General features: G+C 39.0%; 1 protein-coding gene across 2 annotated transcripts in view; it reads right to left on the minus strand.

The window, feature by feature from the left end:
- Nucleotides 1-24473, minus strand: part of LOC128843802 (phospholipid scramblase 1-like) — a 37441-nt gene that overhangs the window by 7748 nt on the left and 5220 nt on the right. Inside the window, exons 2-8 of one of the 2 annotated variants that reach the window (XM_054040921.1) lie at nucleotides 14761-14790; nucleotides 13628-13729; nucleotides 10283-10452; nucleotides 8585-8627; nucleotides 6894-7114; nucleotides 2940-3101; nucleotides 1562-1723 (exon numbers count right to left, since the gene is read on the minus strand). In XM_054040921.1, coding sequence (XP_053896896.1) covers nucleotides 1562-1723; nucleotides 2940-3101; nucleotides 6894-7114; nucleotides 8585-8627; nucleotides 10283-10452; nucleotides 13628-13729; nucleotides 14761-14770 — 870 coding nt within the window. In that variant the 5' untranslated portion in view covers nucleotides 14771-14790. Of the gene's footprint in view, nucleotides 1-1561; nucleotides 1724-2939; nucleotides 3102-6893; nucleotides 7115-8584; nucleotides 8628-10282; nucleotides 10453-13627; nucleotides 13730-14760; nucleotides 15424-24473 lie in introns of those variants that run through there. The other variant, XM_054040920.1, reaches the window with a different exon arrangement.

The following is a 24473-nucleotide window of genomic DNA, read 5'->3' on the forward strand; positions in this document are numbered from 1 at the left end:
GGTAGGGGGTGAAGTCTTGGGGGGGCAGTTAGGGGCAGGGGTCCCAGGAGGGGGCAGTCAGGGGACAAGGAGCGGGGGGGAGGGTTGGGGGTTCTGAGGGGGGCGGGAAGTGGGTGGGGCAGGGGCGGGGCTAGGGCAGGACAGGGGCGGGGCTCCTCCTGTCCTCTTTTTTGCTTGCTGAAATATGGTAACCCTAGCTGGTGTAAGTTCTAGAGATCATCCCTTTTATTTGTCCTGGGCCTGCTGATTTGTCCAACCCCTGATACATTGAGTTCTAAAGCAGAAGGGAGGGGCAGCTGTAGCTCTAAAGTACTACTCTGGGTATCCACAGGCCTGAGCTTTTTTGTACCCTTATCAGCTTTTTCAATCCTGCCTCTCTCTTTAGCGTGGGGATAGAAGCAGAGGGGTCTTCAGCCAGAGTGGGCAGCTGTGACCAGTGCCTTCATTATGTCCATCATAACCAGGTTCCCTAATCCTTCCTGGCTCCTCTCCTGCCCAGGGAAGTTGCACTGTGACCCCACATATAATGGGCTAAGGAGAAAATTCACTTCCGGTCACAGATGTAGATAAACTTCCCAAAGAGAAACTTGATTAAGGAGACACTTGGAGAGAAAAGAATATGGGTTAAAGCAGGAGACTGACTTTTTTCTTTTTCGTCTTTAAGTTTCCTTGGCCTAGTTTTCTCTCTGGAGCCTGTAGGGGCACCAATCAATATAGCATCTCAGAAGGGGAAGTGAAGCTGAGGGGAAAAATTCACCAAAAGATGGAATAGTCCTAGGACATTGCTTGGAATTCAACTGAATTGTTAAGCAGAAATTTGAAATAAAATGTTGTTGGCATTTTCTCCAGGAAGGAAATCTAGTTAATCTTGCCTGTCACTCAGGAGGAGATAGAGAAAACTGGAGGAACTACAGGGGACAGGACATTACAGCTGCCCCCAAACTGAAGTGCCCACAATGAAGAAAAACAGCTTTTTTATTGGAGGGGGGAAGGTCTGTATCTGTGTTGGAGGGGGATTTAGTAGCTAAACAATAGCTGAGCAACAATCTTAAGAAGCCTGTGGATGAGGTATTGGAGTGGGCACTTCCTTAACTTTCCCTCACTTCACAGAAATCTGAAACCCTGTTCTTTGACATGGCCTGGAATTTAAACGTTGATTCCCATTCTTCCACCAACTTTTTTTTTTTCCCTTGCCCACCCACAATCAGAGAAATCGACTAGCTACACACATGCAAAACATAAAAACACAACAAAAAACAAAACAAAAAAACAGCACACACACACACATACAATTTGTTAGTGCTTTACAATTCCTTGTGCATTTTGGGTCCCATTCAGCAAAACACATAAGCATATGATTAATTCCAACCCTATACCAATGATTTGCGTAAGTCCCATAGAAATCAATGGGACTTAAAATACATGCTTACATGCTTTGCCAAATTGTTGTCTCTAAGCAGGGCTGCTTCCAGTATTTTTATCTGCATGACAATGTCACACAAAACAACATAGCCAAGTAAGAAATGAGCATATATTCATTGTTTTGAATTGTCAGACTTACGATGAGGAAGCAAGCACCAATCATAACAGCTTTCATCTTAACATCAAGATCCATTGGAAACTGGATTCCAAAATTATCAGCATCTGTAAATGCCTCTCTTACAAATCCAGACCACTGCTTAGAAATTCTTCCGACTACAGAACTTTCATCCATCGACTTCACCTAGTTTGAAATAAAACAAAGAAAGTCTGCCACCCATAATAAAAAAGATTTTGTGTGATCATTTTAAATGCTCATTCAAAAACTTCAGGATATTCACATTTACATGGGTTGTTATATGTCCTACAGCATGTGGTATTCAATATTGTGATAATCTCCACTCTACATCAGTAAATCATGGGCTCAAATCCTAGGCTAGAACTTGGACTCATATTAATGCTAACTACACAGTGCAGCACAGTAATGGAGAAGGTTGCAGGGCTACACTGTTAGAAGTGTTGTAAATGAAGGTTCCTTCACCCAGTGTCAGTGTCTACATGGAAATTAAAAGATTACATGATAAGTTTCCGAAGTAGGGGACAAGACCTATGTCAACATGATGTCTTTTGAAAACTGGTTTCTGTGTTCAAAGCCATGTAAAATGGCTATTCCCAAGAACATAATGGCTAGTAAGTTTGCTTAAATGATCTTGCAAACCTTTGCTTATGATTACTATACATTGTTTTAAAATAAACTAGTATCTGGAATATGAAAATAGGATTCATTAACTCTTCATTAGTTTAAGAATTAATTACAGAATTAAATAATTTATAATAAAATTACACGATCCACTTATGCTGATCCATTTTGATCATTTACATCAATTACTGGACAATTAAGTCAGTGGATCTAGAAAGTTGTAATTTAATTAATAATACTTAAATATACAGTACTAAGGGAAAATTATGTACTGAATTTATTCAAAAGTGTATACTGAATCTATTTTTACTACCTAAAGTAAGATAATGTAATGATATTTTCCACTGTTATTTCAATAAACATTAAAGAGATTTCAACACCACAACAGTGAAACAACTTCAGTATATTCAAGGTACACTCTAATTGGCACAAAAAGCTTCACTTCAACAGGAAGAAAGGGGGAAAAAGGACAAAATATTACCTAAACATTCAATATCTCATGGTTTGGTAATCTGAAAGTTGATTTATTATGACAATGGTTGAAACCTGGGTTATTTACTAAGATAATTGTTTTCAAAGATTTTCATATGCAAACAGTTGGACTATCTAAACACCAAATGTTATTACTGAAAGCATTACAACTTAGTTTTGTGGGAAATGGTCCATTAATAACAATAAGACCAGTTACAGATATTAAACTATTAGGAAAACCACTAATTAAAAATAGAAGAATACAAACACTTTAAACAATGTTACCTACCTCAAAATTAATATCCGCACAACAGCTGCATACAACGCATGGGCCAATGATTTTAAATACATCTATTTTTGCTTCATTTTGAACAGTAAATTTAGGCAGACAGGGGTGCCAGTTTTGTTTTATGTAGCCAACTGGTGTACCTGGAGGGGACTGAACTTCAAGCTTCAAAAGAAAAAAACAACACCATCACAGAAGTGGGATAAAAGTTAAGTATCTGCATAATTATTCCAATGTGTTTTAAATGCTTGTAAAATCATCTTCAGTATAGAGAAATACTGTAATGCAGAGGATGGGTTATATATCCTACAGGAACTGTAGCACTTTAAGATGTCGACATAGATTACATTCTAGATTACATTCTTGGTGTGCATGTGCCCCCATGCTCACAAAATCAAATTCTTTTGAACACCAGTGTCCATTGTGGCAGATAGATTACAAGTTGGCAAAATCATAACACTGTTCCTATAAATTTTATGCTCGGTCTCAGAGGGTCCTTGTTGATCATGAGTAAAGCTATGATTTAGCCAGGGGTATTTTTAGGAAAAGTCATGGGCTCTCTGAGTAACAGCTAGTGTGGCTGGCCCCAGGGACTGCCTGAGCAGCGACCGGTGCGACTGGCTGCAGGACCGCCCCACCGGCTGGCTGCAGAGCTGCTCCAGCAGCGGCCAGTATGGCTGTCTCTGGGGCCACCTGAGCTGCTGGCCCTGGAGCCAGCTGCTTGGGGGGCCCTTGAGTCGGCAAAACTGGCTGCTGCAAAGTCACAGAGGTCATGGAAGGTCATGGAATCCATGACTTTCGTGACCTCTGTGACAAACACAGAGCCCTAATCACGAGGCACAGGGAGGTGAAGTGGTTTAAGGTGTTCTGGCTAGAGTATGCTAACATATGGAAGAGACATGCAAACCACATGGTTCAACCTGAAGGAACTGTGAAGTGGTTGAGACCACCTTGCCTCTCATACTCTAAGCTACAGTAATTGCAAGGGCTCCCACAATAGACACTGCTATTCAAAAGAATCTAATCACATGTTCATGTGCACCAAGAGTGGAATCAGCATGGGAAAAAAACCCACTTGAAGACTACAACTGTTTCTTAAATGAATCAAGTAGATTTGTCTGAACATTCTGTGAGAACTGTCACACATGCTACCATAGTTTAATAAGAAAAAACAATGTTCCCACCCGCCACAACCTCCCAACCCCAAAAGCTGCTGGACCCATAATACTACAAAAAGCAGTGAGTTAAGTTAAGCCAATGGAAGCTTTAACTTTGTCCTAGTAGGAGATTTAATAATGGTTTAATTATAGGAATTTCAATATTGTTTTAATCTACCTGAACAGTATTAAAACTGAGATTTTGCTTAATATAAAATAATTTTACATTCCATACTCATGTAGAGTTTAACTGCAGATCACTTTATTTGCATATCTATATATAAACTGTATCTCTGTATCTCCAGGAGATGCATACAAAAATTTGTAGCAGAAATGGAGGGCAGATTGTGACTCTAAACAGAAGACCAGCTTACTGTGTAGCCCATTAGAGCTAGCTTAGCCTTTTATTTTACTTAGCAGTAACACAAGGAACCTATGGGCTTGTATCCTATAAGACACTGGCTTAAGCAAGTTAGCATAAGTAAAGTAGGCCTTGTGATTCTGTGTAAAAGAAAGGTGACCATTTATATCACTGTTACCACTAATACACAATTTCCGTAAGTCTTGTACAAAGTATGTCATGTAAGGTATCAATAGAAAAAGTTATGAATTGCTAAGTATGATTAACTTGTTTATATGCATATATCATCTTTGTAGCTGAAGTTCTGAATATTAGGTAAGTACTTGTATCTTACACATGTGTTGTATTCCTGGGTGACACCCCCCAGATCGATTTGCCCTTGTGATTCTGCAAAGCATGTAAGGACTTGTGATAAGGACTTGTGACCCTGGACTCCATGCACTTGGACTGTGGGCTTTGTTTGGGACAGTAAATTTCCATGCACATGACAAAGGATATAAAAGACCTCTGAGACATCTCCATTTTGCCTCTTTCCTACTCTAATTCGCTGGACTGTGGATTTACAACAAAAAGGAGCATCTTGAACTATGGACTGAGGACCTTCCAATCTTTTGGAAGTTACCAGAGAGACTTTACAAGCAAGCAGTCTATTCCATCACTACTACAGACCTGATATAAGGACTTTGCAATCATTTGTATGCATATGTTCTATTAACCATTTATAACTCTCTTTTTTATTATTATTAAATCTTTAGTTAGTTTACTAAGGATTTACTGACAGCGTGATATTTGGGTAAGATCTGAGATACATATTGACTTGGGATATACGTCTGAGCCTTTGGGATTAGAAAGAACCTCACATATGGTTAAATTCGTTTTCAATAACCTCTCACTATATTAGATTGGATTGTTTGGATGGGAGCCAAGTGCTGGAATGCCTAAAGGGGACTGTGATTGGCTTCTGGTTAACCAGTAGCGTACTGGCAGAAGCTTTTTTGTTACTGGTTTGGTGAATTTGATTATAGAATAAACCACCAATTTTGGGGGACTGTCTGTCTTATTTCTTGCAGTCTGCCCTGAGTGTGGCATTCTCAGTGTGGTCTATCCCAGGCACCTGGTCACAGGTCTATGACCCTTAGCATAGATAAAATAGCCCAATGGTTACCCTAGATTTTGGGGAACTGGGAATAGCTTGCTCAAGAGAAGGAGTTGGTACATAATGAAACAGGGTAACCACAGGAACACTGAACTGATACTGGTATTGGGTATTTTAGGATAGAATCATTGGTAGATGTTTAACCACAAACCTGCTTTAGCAATAGGTGACATATATGATAATGAGTTAAAAGGCATTAATATGTTAACCTATAGGACAAAGGCACCCCAATATTAGGAGTGTAAGGAAGTTAGATTTGGACATGGAAGGCTGGGCATCTGAATGAATATTCATGATAGCGCCCAGACCCTATAATAACTAAGCCACCATGTAGCTGAGGTAAGTTTTCCATCACTGATAACAGTGAAGAGCTGAAGGGTCAATCACCGACCTTTGGGGTTCTGGACCATCAGATTCATTTGGCATGTCAGGGACAAGGCTGGTCCTTTGTCTCTCACCACAAGGTTCCCAAGGAAGGATGTGAATATATACAAGTACATGAGCATATGCAGGAAATGACACCAAAGATATCCCTAATACTGTATTACTACTACTTGTGTATGTGGTTTAGAGCTGTCTTGTCTTTACGGATTGTTTTAATAGAAGTGGCTAAGGCTTTGCTTTGCCCTCAATGTGCTTTGCCATACATCCTGGGGTTCCCTACAAGATATTGAACTTGTTAGTTTTAATTCTGTGGAGCCTGATTCTGGGACGAGAACCCTATTATTCCCAGCTCATTAAATCAGTATCAATTGGCAATCAATACAATTGTTATTAATCATTAAAAAGGATCAGGCAACAACTATACATCATTCAATTAGTAGTGTCAGATTCCTACAATGAGGGTCAGGTCAATGGTTTATGAACCTGGTAATTTTTTGTCCTCCTTTACTTATTATCAATATTCAGAAAGCTAAATTCACTTATAATAATCAAAATTTTGAATTAAGTTGGTTCCTCATTAGGGTCCAATCCTAAAAAAGCATTGAACAACCACTTTTCAGGGAAGTCACTGATGTCTACAGGAATTTAGGTCACTTCCCTAAATGAAGGATACACAGCATTAAGCTAAGCCCATAGCAAAATGTCAAAAAAATCCATCAAAAAGGAGACAAAAGTCATGAGAGAAATTTTCAAAAACCTTCAAAGAACAAACAAATAAATAAATCACAGATTCCCACAAAATTACAGATGAAGCTAACCTTGTTCCACCTCACCTCTTGACACAAAAGAAAATCTCTGAAAACTTTTACAGGTGCAGGAAAGAGAAAGGAATATCTCACCTCTTGCAAGCAGCAAGGACAACAGCATGAAGAGCATCTGAGAGGTCTCTGCAATGTTATCACTTCTTGACCCATATTGTCAACGATCCTAATGGTGAAAGGTCGTGATGGTCCACAACAATTTCGAGTACAACAGTCATTTTCCTCCGCTGCAAAATATACTCTTTGCCCCAAGCTGTTTTTGATTTCATATTTATTGTTAGTTTCAAAACCGGTAAGAACTGAAAATTAACAACATTAAAAAGCTATTTAGTTGATACACTAAATACAAGTATTAACAGAAATTGCAGAGGCCTCAGTCAGGGTCAGGAACCCACTGTACTAATCCCTACATAAACACATAGGAAAACATGGCCCTTTCCCTGAAGATCTTACAATCTAATAAGATTACTAACATGGGGGAAGGGGGAAATCATATAAGAGATACATATATATTTTCAATGTATTATTTTATTGTATTATTTTTTCATTATGAATAAGTTGCTAACTATTCCCATTTTCCCTTCAAAACTAATTAATGTGAATGGTGAGTTCTTTTAGATATTATGGCACAGGTGAGACTTACGGTATCTCAGGATGGAGAAGGCCTTATGATCAGTTCAGAAAGGGTGTTCCACAGGTGAGATGCAACAGAGGTGTTTGTGTGAGAAGTGACAAATGAGCAGACAAGACAGACACCACTGTCACAGTGGATGTGGCAGTGGGGAGCAATGCAATAAAAAACAAAAGTAGACAGCTAGGGAGGGATAGAGTTGTGAATGGCCCTGACAATAAGAAAAAGAAGCTTTAAGTTGATGTGAAACAGCTGGAGCCAGCAGAGGGATCCGGAAAGCAGCATGATACTGTCAGAAGCATAAGCCAGCAAGATTATTTTAGCAGATGTGATTTGAATGGACTGGAGGGGGGAAATGTGTGTGGAAGGGAGGCCAGTGAGTAGGTGGTTACAATAATTGGGATAGGAAATGATGAGGGCCTGAACAAAAGACAACAACAGATGGATCTTAGAAATGTTATAGGATGAAAAGGCAGCAAGACTTGGGTGTAGCCTAGTTGTAGAGGGTAAGAGAGAAGGTGTCAACAACATCATCAATATTAAGGGCATGAGTGACATCAGGATCATGATGTTGTTAAACATGGCAAAGAACAAGCAGAATGGAAAGGATTTGGGAGAAAAGATCAGTTAGCTAGCAGCGAGACTTCCAGGAGGAGATGTCAGAGAGATAGGCCGAGATGTAGGATTAGATCGAATTAGACAGATCAGAAGTAGAGAGGGAAATCTGTAAAGATGATAGTTTGAAATCACATGAATGAGTGAGATTAGATGTAAAGATTACACTTTTAAATTAGAAACTGTCACATTTTTATATATCAATTTGTATTTTTTTAAAAGTTCAAATAAATTATGTTTTAAGTTTGAGATACTGAAAGTAAGCAACATTTTAAGAATCGGTGCCACCCCCTCTCTCCTTCCCAAAATGTTCTATGGTAGGAAATTGGTTAAAGATATAAAAGACAAAAACCAAATCAATAAAGACCCCATCATTAAAAAACAATGAATAAATGAAGATTTTCTATCATTAAATAAGACTGTTGTTTAACAGTCATGTATAATTACTTTATATAGGACCACGGTCATTTAAAATATCTCCAGTATAATGATCTTCCATTTAGCAGTATCGCAACGTACATACCTTCCAGAAGCTCAATCTGCTGATGAACTAATATCTGGTCAATCTGTTACAGTGGTTAAAAAACAGTTTCGAATAGAAGTTAATAAATGAAAGTTATAATTAAATTTAAAAAATAAAATCTACAAGTATGTCCGCTTTTATTTTTCAAAAATTAGATTTCAGGATACAAAATTATGGATCAATTCATAATTATAACATTAGATCATCTACATCAATTGTGCTATAGAAATGGCACCTTAGAGACTAACAAATTTATTAGAGCATAAGCTTTCGTGGACTACAGCCCACTTCTTCGGATGCATATAGAATGGAACATATAATGAGGAGATATATATACACACATACAGAGAGCATAAACAGGTGGGAGTTGTCTTACCAACTCTGAGAGGCCAATTAATTAAGAGAAAAAAAACTTTTGAAGTGATAATCAAGCTAGCCGAGTACAGACAGTTTGATAAGAAGTGTGAGAGTACTTACAAGGGGAGATAGAGTCAACGTTTGTAATGGCTCAGCCATTCCCAGTCCTTATTCAAACCGGAGTTGATTGTGTCTAGTTTGCATATCAATTCTAGCTCTGCAGTCTCTCTTTGGAGTCTGTTTTTGAAGTTTTTCTGTTGTAATATAGCCACCCGCAGGTCTGTCACTGAATGACCAGACAGGTTAAAGTGTTCTCCCACTGGTTTTTGAGTATTTTGATTCCTGATGTCAGATTTGTGTCCATTAATTCTTTTGCGTAGAGACTGTCCGGTTTGGCCAATGTACATGGCAGAGGGGCATTGCTGGCACATGATGGCATATATCACATTGGTAGATGTGCAGGTGAACGAGCCCCTGATGGTATGGCTGATGTGATTAGGTCCTATGATGATGTCACTTGAATAGATATGTGGACAGAGTTGGCATCGGGGTTTGTTACAAGGATAGGTTCCTGGGTTAGTGGTTTTGTTCAGTGATGTGTGGTTGCTGGTGAGTATTTGCTTTAGGTTGGGGGGTTGTCTGTAAGCGAGGACAGGTCTGTCTCCCAAGATCTGTGAGAGTAAAGGATCATCTTTCAGGATAGGTTGTAGATCTCTGATGATGCGCTGGAGAGGTTTGAATAAGGACTGGGAATGGCTGAGCCATTACAAACGTTGACTCTATCTCCCCTATACTGTAATATAGGCCTTTGCCACACCATATTACCCTTCCTAGTGTCACTATTTCTGATACAACGATGTACAATAGAGCAGTACCCATTCTCATTTAATCTTAAATTCTTGGCTAAGATTGCCAAGTTGGATGTCAATTAGTGGTGGACACTTGTTTGCTAAAACTGGGACTATGCAGTGTTGTTGCAGCCATGTTGGTCCCAGGATATTAGAGAGACAAGGTGTGTGAGGTAAAGCTTGGCTCTCTCTCCAACTAAAGTTGGTCCAATAAAAGATATTACCTCAGCCACCTTGTCTCTGTAAAACTGGGACTAAGAGTACTTTTTCAAAATGGGCCACTGAGCAGCCATAAAATGGTAATATGCTTCAATTATGATGGTCCTGAGATAGATTTTTAACCTCTGACCTAAATGTAAATGGCTCTGTATCCCCAATACCAATCATGTAAGCCACTTGATTTCCCAAAGTAGATAAAAAGGTACTTAAATGCGCAGGTATCTATTAGCTTTGCATTTCCATGGGAGTTTAATACAGAGAAGAATGTAGGTACCTGACTTAGGTATTCTAATCCAGGTGGACAGTTGAGAGGGGGAGGAGGTGCTTGCATCCAAGCTGCCCCACTGGGCCCAGAAGGCTGATTTTGGACTGGCGGGACCCCAGGTCCATATGGAGCTCCTCCTGGGTAACCCTGGAGGGCATAATTAGCTTGTCCTGGAGCATCTAGTTTGTGGGAAGAGAAACAAAACACAAAACACACAATTCTGAAAATTAGATTTTAAAAAAATAGTTTCAACACATCAACAAATACACTTCTGAAGTTCTAGCATTTTTAAACTATTGAGAGCCTTATAGTGAAACTACATTACATAATTAGGCTTGGCAGAAATCAACTTATTTTATAATGTCAACAATATTGACATGTATTTTAAGCATTTTTCAATTATTAATAATTTACGTTTTCACAGTTGTGCAAAACTATGGGTTGTAAGCTTTTTTTATTTTTATCTATTTAAATTTTTGGCAGTTGTGGGAAGTTATGGGGAGGTTAGAGATTCAAAAGTTAAAGCTTTATAACCAATAAAACATAAATAGAAAAACTCATGTCAAAATATACAGAGTAAATATCCTTAAATCAAACTCCAATAAGTTCTCAAGGAGCATTTTTCTTACTCTGCCTATCTGCACATTTCTATTATTATAGATGGAAATATTTTGTCATCAGTTTGTGTGCATAGGGTGAAATGGATGTTTAATGATAAAAATCTAATCCTTCCAAGCTCACTCATAATTCAGTTCAGTGATCCTCAACCTCTGAAAGCTGGAGAGCCACTACAACAGCAAACTTTCACATCATGATAATGAATTACATCAACAGGTCATTATTTACCACTGCAACTCCAGAGCTCAAACTTCACAGTAATATTAAAGACACCGCTTAACTATTATTTTGTGGCTCTTTGACTGACACAGTAGCTCCCCTCTCCCTATCTTCCTTCTGGCTGTTTGCAGCATATACAGGGCACTTTTCTCTCTCCTTTCTAAAAAGCTGCTTCTCTCTCTCCGTCTTCCAGCACAGCAACAATCTGTACGGATGTAGTTATACTGATACAAAGGTCATTGTATGGCTTCAACTATATTGGTATACTTAAAGCAATACAACTTATGTTTAGACAAGGTCATAGAGTAAACAGGACTTACAGGGAAGCCACCAGAGGATAGAACACTGACAGGGACTCAACAGATCTAGCTTCTATTCCCAGCTCTGCCATTGGCCTGCCTGGGTGACCTTAGGCAAGTCACTTCACCTCCCTGCACCTTAGTTTCCCCATCAGTAAAATGGGGATGATACTGACCTTCTTTGTAAAGAACTTTGACATCTACTGATGTAAAGTGCTACACAAGAGCTAGATATTTTTATTATAATAAGACAAAATATCTGGAACCAGATATTTTACACCCTTCACATTAATATGAAAAGAAACCCCTCTCCCACATATACCAATTTCATATAGTAAGACAGCTATAAATAATCTACAAATTAAATGTAATAAAAATGAAGCTGCTCATTTGATCTCATCATTACAATTTAAAAGGAATATACAGCAAATGAAAATAGAGTAGATTTGAACATGGAAAAGTATTTGATAAATGGCTGTAAGACTGCCATGTTGTGAAGAGCAATTTGAGAACTTTTAGAAAAAGATTTTCTATAGTTACTTATTTGCACTTATTTTAGAGATAGTGTGTGTCTATAAAAGTCAGTCTGAAGCTTTCAAACATGTACTGTAGTCCTATATATTTAATTATTTTTGTCTAAACGGTGTCAAAAAGTTTGTCATATTGTAAATACATACACAGAAATAATTAAATAACTACATAATGATTTTAGCTATATTATATGAACAATCTCCCATTTATTTTATTTGCCCACACGGAACTCAGTATAAAATCAGATTCAAGTCATGCCGTTTAACACTTAACATTGTGATAGGCCCACTAGATGGCGCACACAGTATATATTTATGTTCATGGATTAAGATCTCTCTGTATCTGTAATATAAATTCCACACTACCAGAGGAATGTGTTATCTATAGCAATGCTGGTAGTATATAAAGATTTATTTATAAAGATAAAATTGAACAATTGTGTACAATGTTCATGGAAGTTATATCTAAGAACTAAAGAAGATTCAAATGTAGCATGAATTCAACATCAAGCTGGTACAAGTTTGTCCAGCTACAGAAAGTAAAAAGTTTAAGCTTCTTCCTCTACAATGAAGCAAGAATTATATTGAAACTATGAAGGATGTTCATGCAGAGTTATTCACGCACTCTACTGTTTGCAAGAGATATTACCACAAACACAGCCTTAGTAACAGCTGGTCCACCCAAATGTTTTGCATGTTAGCTTTTTATAAATGTTAGCTTTTTATAGAACTTGAAAAGGGCATCTTTTCCAGTGAAACTGTGGATTACACTACAGCTAATAGCAAGTAATTACAATCTATAGAGAAGATTCTTAACTGGTATGAGTATGACAATGTGTGTTTGTACTTAATATCAGGCTCAAACAGTGGAAGAGCAAACTACCTTGATCTCAGAATTTAATTTTTCTTGTTCTAAAAAGAACAAACTTTTTTCAGTCTCCACAATGCATAATCATTATTATTTGCCAAGTGCTGACAGTGTTTACAGAATGTGAGAGTAGGGTTGCTCAACCACAAAGTGCATAAAATCCAAAAGACAAGCAGGACAGGCCAATATAACTCAATACTTAAGACATACAAGATATCACTGAGTGTGAAAGTTCAAGTCAGAGGCTTTCTTACATTTAAAAAAGCAAAATAAAAATTCAAACATTCATATTTCAGCAAATTATTACTTAAAGGATTATTTGAAGTGGTGTGTTCTGGGGGGAAGATTTGAATGTAGAGAGGGAGGTCACTCAGTAAAGAGGGAGAGAGAAAAAGTGTTAAGCTTCTGTGACAATGTGGAAGAAGGGGCAACAAAGTGGGAAAAATCATGAGGGTATTCAGATTGGAGGCAGGTAAGACAGAAACAGTAACAGAGTTGGAGACTATAACTTCTCCAGTTTTAAATCCAGTTCTGAATTGCTAAAGAAAATTAGAAAATCGTCCCTACAACAGGGTTTTCCTGCAGACAGGAGATTTTCTGACTATTTAATTTTCCTTTATAGGTAGCATGTTACCACAGTACTACAAATAAAGGAAAGAACAATCAAGCTTTTCTACAAAAAATAGTAAACATTTCATCCCGGAAAATTAATAGCAGGGGAATTAGTTCACAGGTGGCTGCCATCTTGGAACACAAACTTTTTTCTGGGGACAAAACAGAGGAGTTAATTTGTATAGCATATCATAATCAAATAACTTACTTTGGAAAGTTTGAGGTGCGTACTGAGGATATCCATAAGGAACTTGATTTCCTGCATAACCTGGAGGGTAAGTGGGATTTGGAAATTCAGCAGCTTTATTTGCTGGAAGAAAGAAACAAATATTCTTTTTTTTTGTTTTGTCAAATTAAAAAACAAATCTATAAAATGAACTTATTTCCTTTAGATAAGAGCTATATGAAAATTAGACATTGTGACAGGTTTGCTGTATTTAAACAATATGAAATCCCCTTAAAAACAGAAGGCCTGTTTTAAAAAAACGCTAATGAGAAGTTTTACATTATGAAAGAATCAGAACAATTTAGATGCATTCAAATCCCAAAAGTGCTGAAAGGAAACAGGTACTGTAAACTATCTAGTTAGGAGGTTAGTTAATTCTTATTCCATACCAGCAACTTCCTTATCGGTTTCTCTTGTAATACTCAAAATAGAAAGTTCTTGGTACCATTCTAATTCAAATAATTACTTGCGAACACAAGCCAGCATTCTCCTCTATAGAGAAGGAGAATTAAATGATTCTCCCCATTCACTCTGGTATAATTTTTTCTCACTTAATTAACAAGCAGCTTTGCAGGTTCAGGTCCTTGAGATTTTTTTAAAATAGTCCCTGCTCCTGCCTTGTATCATTTCACATTTCACCCATTATCTGCTCATCCAGATAACTTAGGCCTGATAAGTATTTACACTGATCAATGCAGTTGACATGTGGCTACATGTCACAAGGATGTTAAGAGGGATTTAAACATCTGTGTTGAAGCTCATTTATTCTAAGAAGCCCTCCCACTACTACTGTAGTAATATATATTGACAGGTTTCAGAGTAGCAGCCGTGTTAGTCTGTATCCGCAAAAAGAACAGGAATACTTGTGGCACCTTAGAGACTAACAAATTTATTAGAGCATAAGCTTTCGTGGACTACAGCCCACTTCTTCGAAAAAGTGGGCTGTAGTCCACGAAAGCTTATGCTCTAATAAATTTGTTAGTCTCTAAGGTGCCACAAGTACTCCTGTTCTTTTTTTAATATATATTGCTAATTTGGCTGTTTAGTTTAGACTCCTGTAAGTGATCCAGATATTAGAAGACATTTAACCGATGTTAATGAAATATTTTACTCACGTTTTTCCATAGTTCCGTTTACAAGTGTGTCTGGAAAATAAGACATTTGTTTCATGTTTTGAAAACAAAAAAAGCCCTCTGTTACACAAAGGTTACAATTTTTTCCAATCTTCTTAGCTTAATAGATTTAAGTATTAAGATGGCTTTTCAATCATGTTAAGACACAGACTGACATGGCTGAAGCAGTGTTAGCTGGCTATTTGGTAGCAAGCGGTGAGCCTAAGTTACAACACAGCCAGCTAGCATGAAAAAGAAAGAAGAAAAAAAAAACCAGACATCTGTATCACCCTGCTGCTCCTGTGACCAAATTTCAATAAAATTGCTAATGAGGAGGAGAGACTAGGAAATGAGTGGAAATGTTTGAAGTATGAATAAAATGGGGGGGGGGGGGAACCATTTATATTTGGTCCTGCTTCAGCATAGGGGGATGGATAGTTGACCTCTCAAGGTCCCTTCCAGACCTATATTTCTATGGTTCTGTCTTTTTCAGATAAGAACATAAGAATGGCCCTACTGGGTCTGACCAAAAGTTCATCTAGCCCAGTATCCTCTCTTCCGACAGTGGCCAGTGCCACAGTGGACAGAGGGAATGAACAGAACAGGTAATCATCAAGTGATCCATCCCGTCACTCATTCCCAGCTTCTGGCAAACAGTGGCTAGGGACACCATTCCTGCCCATCCTGGCTTATAGCCATTGATGGACCTATTCTCCATGAATTTATCTAATTCTTTTTTGAATCCTGCTATGGTCTTGGCCTTCACAACATCCTCTGGCAAGGAGTTCCACAGGTTGACTATGTGTTGTGTGAAGAAATACTAAGAAACAATATACTATGAAGGAGGAAATTCCTGCCTGGTTGAATCCACAGATAAAGAATCCATTCTAGAAAAAAGGGTGAAGAGCTGCAGGTAATTTGTAAAACCCTTCTACTGTTAGATAAGATACTACTGGATTTAATGGTAGTCCCTTTCATAAGTATAGGGAATACATACTCAAACAGGCAATAACTTACCTTCCAGTGAAAGACAATGGAAACTTTAATTACATCCACTGTAACTTGAAAGGGAGGCAAATATTATTTTTTGTAAAAAAAAGGAATTCCTTCAACAGAATTAATATAACAAAAAAGTTTCAGCAAATAGAATTCCAATAGTGTGAATGAACCTGGCACGCACAAACACGTCACAATTTATAATAGTACTGATACTAATCTTTCTATCGCATAAGCCACTTCATGAACTTTGGACTTGTGATGTAAATTGTAATAGCGACTTTATTCCAGTATTTATATGTCTCTTATCCTCATGATATCCAAAGTCCTAATAGTAAAGAGCATTACATAATCTTGCTATCTTGACACTTGGGTAAGTGAAGGCTGGTGGAGCAGGCTAGCTAATTATCACTTAGCTAGTTACAGGGGTATAAAAACAAAGAATCAAAATCAGAGTCCACCTGTGTATGGGCCTTTTCTCACTAGGATAGTCCGAGGCCTTGTTCTTAGGCTAAGGCCTTTGGCTTAGCAGCAGGGGCAGCCATAAACTGGGAAGCGTACAGTCACATCCTCAGATTCCAAACCAATCACATTGAAATAAGGTGGTATTGGGCTGTTAGGAATACAATCGTGTCCTGATAGTGCCCATCACCAACAGATAAACATGGTTAAAGAAAACTTAGTTTGATAACATCCTGTCTGGCAAGAAATCATTTATCATTGGTTGTGAAACACTCATTTCTGTACTGTTTTATCTTTATGGCCCCCATTTTTCTATTGTTAATCTGTCTGGTTTGCTAATTGTTTCTGTCTGCTGTATAATTGATTTTGCTAGGTGTAAGTTAATTAGGGTAGTGGGATATAATTGGTTAGAGAATTATGTTATAATATGTTAGGATTGATTAGTTAAATTTCAGTAAAATGATTGGTTAAGGTATAGCTAAGAATATTACTATATAAACTGGGGTCAAACAGGAAGTGGGGGAAGGGAAATTGAAATCATTTTTGCGAAGGGGGACACTGGGTAAACACTTTGTGCTTTCAGAGCTGGGAAGAGGGACATGGGATAAAGGCTCTGCAGCATCAGAGCTGCATGACAAGAACCAGGGAAGTGGGATGAAAAAGACAAGAAAAGGAGTTCCACAAGCACCTATTCACTAACTAGACTCCTTCAAGAAAAACACTGTTACTGAAGGAGGGAGTTTGGAGGAAACTCATTCTCTCCAGGGTTCCATTTTGCTCAAAGAAGCAGTACCTATTCACTCAGACAAAGCACTAAGTGCTACTGTGTGAGCTGGAATCCAGGCAGAGGACTTGAATCCCCACTGCTTTGCACAGTGTGTAGTCTTTGACACTTGTATAAAACAAGTGTAAAAGTGCTTCCACTTTGCACAGGTGTAAAGGACTAGGCAACATGGAAGGCAGAGATTCAGAGCAAGCAGAGTGCTACTCAGTGAGATTCCCCATAGTCCTGGTGACAACAAGCACCTGATGAATAATTAGAGGATTTTTTCCCGGCATTTCAGAAGTCCCTGTGGTCTTTGTAGTTAACCACACTACCACTTCCTTCAATGACACATTAATACTTTTGTTGCTGTTAGTGTTGAACCATCGATTAAGCAAGAGATGATATAGAGATCCATGTAGTAACTCAGAACTACAAGTATATCTTGAGAAAGTTTAACAGCTAGTTTGTTTCTTCTCCTCCAAAAATTAAATATCCCTAGACAGTCTGCACCTGGATGAAACTGAACCCAGGCAAAAAAGACACAGTGTTCCTAGAAAGAGGCCATTTTGTATAGTGTTAGGCACGTGACATCACTGTTCTTGTGAGAAAACAGTTTAGGTGCCTAAACTCCAGGAGAGGGTTCCTGAATGTGGACCCAAGCTGAGATAGGCACCTAACTCTGGGACTTAGGTGATAACCCTTCTGTCAGCATCCACTATTGGCAAGCTTAGGTGGCTTTCATTCTTAGATGCCTCTCTCTCCTCCATGCACCATATAGGGAGCTAGATGCCTAACTCAGGGTTTGTAGATTCCACTGGGTAGTTAGGCACCATGACTGAGAAAAATGCCAACTTCCACTTGAGGCTGTCTGGTAGATTGCGTCCAATTCTATCAGAGACAAATCTGGCTATAGAACCCTATACATTTGTGAACTCTAGGCTCAATATTGTAATTCAATCTGGGAATGAAGTCATATAACTTTAATAAAACAAGTATCAAGGGGTAGCCGTGTTAGTCTGTATCTACAAAAACAACAAGGAGTCTGGTGGCACCTTAAAAACTAACAGATTTATTTGGGCATAAGCTTTCGTGAGTAAAAATCTCACTTCTTTGGATGCATCCCTCTCCCTTAAAGTGTGTTTTTAGTTAGATGCATCCGAAGAAGTGAGGTTTTTACTCACGAAAGCTTATGCCCAAATAAATCTGTTAGTCTTTAAGGTGCCACAAGACTCCTTGTTGTTTTAATAAAACAACCAACCAAATAAGAATATTCAAAAAGCTTTAACAGGTACAAATTGCAACAAATCATTTGCTTAAAAAACAAACAAAAAAACCCCACCAGGTCACCATGAACACATGATCCTGGTGCTCCATTTCCTACACTGGTTCCCGACAGAACAGAGTCCCTTCCCCATGATCTTAATATTCAAATCTCTCCATAAGATCAGCCCTCGCTGCCTAAAAGATCATTTCTCTCTCCATATTCAGGGCCTTCATCAACAGCTGTTCACCTCTAGAGATGTAACCGTTCTGTGACTAGAAGAACAGAACTACTAAACTTGGCTACTAAACATGTGAGATTTTGGATTTTATTTTGCCACTCCCAGTGTATTAAGAAACCTGCAAAACTAATCTGGAACAGGTGGGTTAATCATAAATAACTATCCCATTTACTCTGAATCTTAACATACTGTTTTGAGTCAACTAAGAGGACTGATACTATTTTCTAGATAGTGAATGAGAGATTAGTATACATATTTGAAAAAAAATTATTTGAAGTGCAGTAAATATTGTAACATGAATGCCACAGATAAATATGAAGTCAGTAACCTAGAATATGACCTCTCTTCTGTCCAAAGATATGAATCTTCTTAGTTCAGGCTCACGTGTGCTTAGCATTCAAAATTAAAACAAGACAGGTCTGATGCACAGGTGTTTAAATCCCAGTGTCCAATAAAGATCCCTGGTTAGCCTCCAGCTGTGAATTTCTGCTTTCTACATTATCCAGCTTGTCAGAGAGGTATTAGCAAATCTCCTCCTCTCCCTTAAAGTGTGTTTTTAGTTAGGGAGGGCTGTTGCTAAGAAACAGACTGGCTCTAATCAAGTCCTGCCTATCAAGCTGAACTGCCAGAACAACATGCCCTTCTGCTTTCCAATGCAAATTAAAACCTCAGTCTTCCACATATCAAGGCACCTGTTTAATTCCATTGTCTTACTCAAGCAGAAACATTATTGATGTAATGGTCAGCATCAATTAGTACCAATATTGTTCTCTGACCATTGGAGGGATCCGCACTTCCAGTACTTAACTATATTTCCAATAGACAAATTAGCCCAAATGCCTCAGAGACATTCAAAACATTTGAAAGAACAGTGGAGGAAACAACTGCATTAAGAGAAATCAGAAGAATGGAATGATATTATTTTTAAGTGTACTATGAAATTTATCAAACAGGGAAATAACATCCCCACATTCTTTTCTTCATTTCCTATGCATGAACTGCACTTGAAAAAAATAACAAAAACAAAAGAAAAACTTTCAGCAAAATATTTGCATATGTTTCCTCAGACCATTGTTTTATCATTATTATGTAGACGGATTCGGATATCAGTTATCCTGGTGTAAGTCAGGAGATGCGCTCTCTAGGTTGACATTAGCAAACATAAGATCAGAATCTAACCGTAGATGTATGCAGTCAGGTGCAGTACAGGATTTTTCCATGGGCAGCGTGTCTAATAGGCAGGGGAAGGCTGTGCCTCTCCAAACAGCCCCATGTGGCCCCGCCCATGCTCCATCAGGAGGCCCCCTCCCCTCTTGCTGCTAATTGGCCCCAGGCCCCAGCCCACCAGGCAGGCTGCTCCTCTTCCAGGGAAGCTGGCTGGGGCTGGGTCTGGGTCTAGGGCAAATGGAACTTGGGGTAGCTGGGACTGCCCAGTGCTGGGGGGCCCCTGGCACTGGGGCTGCACCACCCAGTGCTCCAGGGCTGGGGTGGATGAGGGGCCACGTGTCTGTTGCAAATGGGGGCCATTGGGGTGATATATATGGGGTATGGGGTGTTTGCTGGGAATGTACACAACACTTGGGGACACAATTGCACCAGCATCTGGCACAGTTACACACATCTATGTGCCATTGGGACTATGGTGTACAAACAGATCTGTGAAACTCATTGCTGCGCACAATCGAACCAGTGCATACTACCCATTCCATACAAAGTGGTCGAGCTGGTTTGGACAGTACCCCATTTTCTGTGAATATCCAGTGGACTCATGATATGGACAAAGGCATGTGAAGACTGCAGGAGCAGAGCTCACTGAAACTGCCAACAACTGGACACATTTAAAATATACACTTAAGGGTGGCATTCACAGGGTTTTAACCCTGTCAAAGGAGGAGAAGCAGTGTTTTTAGTGGTGGCCAGGATGTTGAACTATACTGCAGTGGTCAGGACTCTTGGTATTGCTGTGCATTATCATAATGGCTGGAGTATTGTTAAGTATATTTGTGTTACGTTGCATATGGAAACAGTCAAGAGGGGCACAACCCTCTAAAGAACAGCTATTAATGATAACCTATAAATAATGTAATAAGCCCTCCCGCCCAGTGTACTAGACAACCTTCTCGGGCCCACTATAATGGGAAGTCTGGAACACTAATTGGAACAGGTGTGGTATGCCTGTACGAGAGAAGGTGCAGGGCATTGTACTACACAAGGGGTAGTGAGACAGATGGAGCATCAACACATTCCAACTTGATGCCTGGCCCTATCAGGAAATGTGTCACCATATGTCCTATGCTTTTCCAGGGATACCTGGGCAGGAGGATCCCAAAAGAAAAAGAAAAAGGTGGAGTGTTAGATTATAGATATTCAGGCCTGCCTGTAAAGGCCTCTGTTTTAAGAACTTAGGTGTACTTTTTATCACTTAGCTAGTTACAGGGATATAAAAACAGAGAATCAAAATCACAGTCCGTCTGTGTATGGGCCTTTTCTCACTAAGATAGTCTGAGGCCTTGTTCTTAGGCTAAGCAGCAGGGGCAGCCATAAACTGGGAAGTGTATGGTCACATCCTTACTTTCCACACCAGTCACATTGAAATAAGGTGGTATTGGGCTGTTAGGAATACAATCGTGTCCTGATAGTGCCTATCACCAACGGATAAAGATGGTTAAAGAAAACTTAGTTTGATAGCATCCTGTTTGGCAAGAAATCACTTATCATTGGTTGTGAAATGCTAATTTCTGTACTGTTTTATCTTTATGGCCCCCACTTTTCTATCGTTAATCTGTCTGGTTCTCTAATTGTTTCTATCTGCTGTACAATTAATTTTGCTAGGTGTAAGTTAATTAGGGTAGTGGGATATAATTGGTTAGAGAATTATGTTACACTATGTTAGGATTGGTTAGTTAAATTTCAGTAAAATGATTGGTTAAGGTATAGCTGAGACTATTACTATATAAACTAGGATCAAACAGGAAGTGGGGGGAAGGGAAATTGGAATCATGTTTGCTAAGGGAGACACTGGGTAAATGCTCTGCGCTTTCAGAACTGGGAAGGTGGACATGGGGTAAACTCTCTGTGGCATTCAGAGCTGGGAACGGAACACTGGGGAACAGACTCTATGGGTGTATAAATATAAGCCTGACTGGTGTGAAGGGCTTCGGAATAAACTTGCTTGGAAACTAAACCCAATAAACATCGCATTGTCTGCGCTTAGGACTTCTGGTCTTTTGCTGCTTGCTGTCTGCATGACAAGAACCCGGGAAGTAGAGGGCTTTCCCTTCACCCTCCCAACAGTGGATATGATTTTTCTATTTTGTTTTTAATATAATTTAAGGCAACTGTCATCTCTTCATGATGAGGTCTAAGCAGCTCTCTCTCTTTCTATTTATGTCACAGAAAATACTGACACGAGCATATTTGCTTATGCCCACAAAGTAGTAACAATCTGCTCAGGCCCATGGAAACAGCAGGCATTAAGGCAAACCATTCCTTGGAGAGTTTACAGTGTAGAAAAGCAGACCTACAAAAACAAGCTGCTCCGGGGGATCCAGAAGGAAGTTTACCTTAGATATCTGGGAGTGACTTTGTTTCTTTTTCCACACACATTATGTCAGATCAGTGGTTCTAAAACTTTTGTATTGGTGACCTCATTCACACAGCAAGCCTATGAGTACAACCCCCCCCCCCATAAATTAAAAACACCTTTTTTCATATTTAACACTATTATAAATGCTGGAGGGGAAGCAGGGTTTGGGGTGGAGTCTGACAGCTCACGACCCCCCACGTAATAACCTTGTGACCCCCTAAGGGATCACAACCCTCAGTTTGCAAACCCCCAGGTTAGATTGCTTATATAGATCCTCAACCGCCTCTACTGCTGACAAGCCAGCACATTTCAGGAGGACTAAATTAACATGAAAATCAAAAGGATAATAATTAAATAATCAAGAGGGACACCTCTAAAACCTCTGGTCCCTCCACAAGCAAGCGAACAACTATTAAAAAAAATCTAGATGCCCCCAAAAGAGTGAAACATCCAAAGGAAATATCTTATCACCCCCATCAATGTCTCTGCATAGAAACCTGTGACGAGAGAAAGCTGAAACACCAAACTGCCCAGCTTTATAGTGTAGCTGTAGCCACGTTGGTCCCAGATAGGGTGACCAGATGTCCCGATTTTATAGGGACAGTCCCAATTTTTGGGTCTTTTTCTTATATATGCTATTACCCCCCCCCACCCCCTTCCTGATTTTTCACATTTGCTGTCTGGTCACCCTAGTCCCAGGATATTAGGGCGACAAGGTGGGTGGAGTAATATGGTCCAATAACAGATATTACCTCACCCCCTCTGTCTCAGCTTTACGGAGTAAAACTAAGACCAGATTTTTTGTAAATATATATTGTGACACTTCGTATCCCATGTGATATCCTATACCCCATATTCCTCACTTTTATATGGTTATGATATATTTTGTACAAAGTATATTTATGAGTTTTCAAATGAAACCTCAGAAATCTGCTGAATATTATCATCTTGTTGAAATGTGTGTAACAACACTGCATGTAAAATTGTGAGATTTTACTATATGATTGTTACTGAAATATGTTGTAGTTCTGGGTCATGCCCACAAACCAATTTCTCAGCGACAAAGAAATGCTAGCATGCCAGCAATGTACTAATGGGCCATTATCCTCTTAACTGTCTATTCTTCAGCACCAGGAAGGTGTAAACCAGAAATTTACATTGTATCACAGGAACATTTCAACCCTCACGTCCACAAGGGACTACAGGTTGCCTACGCCCCAGCAGGGGGTAATCCTCCAAGAGGGGAGAGAGTATAAGAATGAGAGACCATAACCTCCACCCCACTTCTCTTCCTCCCATCTCTCTGCTTATGACATCAACAACTTTAAAAGAACTGAACAAAGGTTGGAGTGGTCCCAGGCTGGAAGGAGACCCAGTCTGCCCTGTGAGCTTATGTTGAGAGAGACATTTTGCTTTTAAGTTCATTATTAGCTTGTGTTTTTATCTTTTTATTTCTTTTGTAACCAATCCTGACTACGCATCTATACTTATAATCACTTAAAATCTATCTTCTGTAGTTAATAAACTTATCTTATTGTTTAATCATAACTAGTATGTGTTTGGATTAAAGTGCGTGCGAAACTCCATTTGAGATAGAAAGGCTGGTGCACCTTTGATGAAATGAAAAGACATATTATGAGCTTGTACTGTCCAGGAGGGTACTAAGTAGTACAAGATGCACATTTCTGGGGAACAAGGCTGGGACTAAGAATTTGCGGATATCGCACTATGTGTAGTTCATGAATGGCTGGGAGAGCATTCATATATTTAACTGGGAGTGAATGTACATGCTGAAGGCTGCGTGTGAGCAGAACTTGGAGAGGTTGTTGTTCACCAGTAAAGCATTGCAAAAGGCACCCCAGTCTAGAGAGTTCAGAGGACACTGTTGTTCAACAGTCCAGATTGTACCCTGGAGACATCTCCCAGGTCAGAGCATGCATTTGCTATGTTTCTGCATGGAATTTACATCTCCAACCTTTAATATGATAAAAGAGTAAATAACTGAAAATGTCCCATAGAAGAGATAATTAACAGATTAAAGAAGTACATTAAACCCACTAGGAGTTTAGAGATAAAAAAAAAAAAACAAATTTGGAATTCACAGATTTTAAGGCCAGAAGGGGCTATTAGATCATCTAGACATATCTCCTGTAGAACACAGGCCATAGAGTTTCACCCAGTTATCCCTGCATTGAGCCTAATAACTTAGACTCATAGACTTTAAGGACAAAAGGGACCATCATGATTATCTAGTCTGACATCCTGCACATTGCAGGCCACAGAACCTCACCCACCGACTCCTGTAATAGACTCATGACCTCTGGCTGAGTTCCTGAAGGCTTCACATCATGATTTAAATATGTCAAATTACAGAAAATCCATCATTTATGCTAGTTTAAACCTG

Source organism: Malaclemys terrapin, chromosome 9 (genome assembly GCF_027887155.1).
Source record: "Malaclemys terrapin pileata isolate rMalTer1 chromosome 9, rMalTer1.hap1, whole genome shotgun sequence".
Classification (NCBI taxonomy): Eukaryota; Metazoa; Chordata; order Testudines; family Emydidae; genus Malaclemys; species Malaclemys terrapin.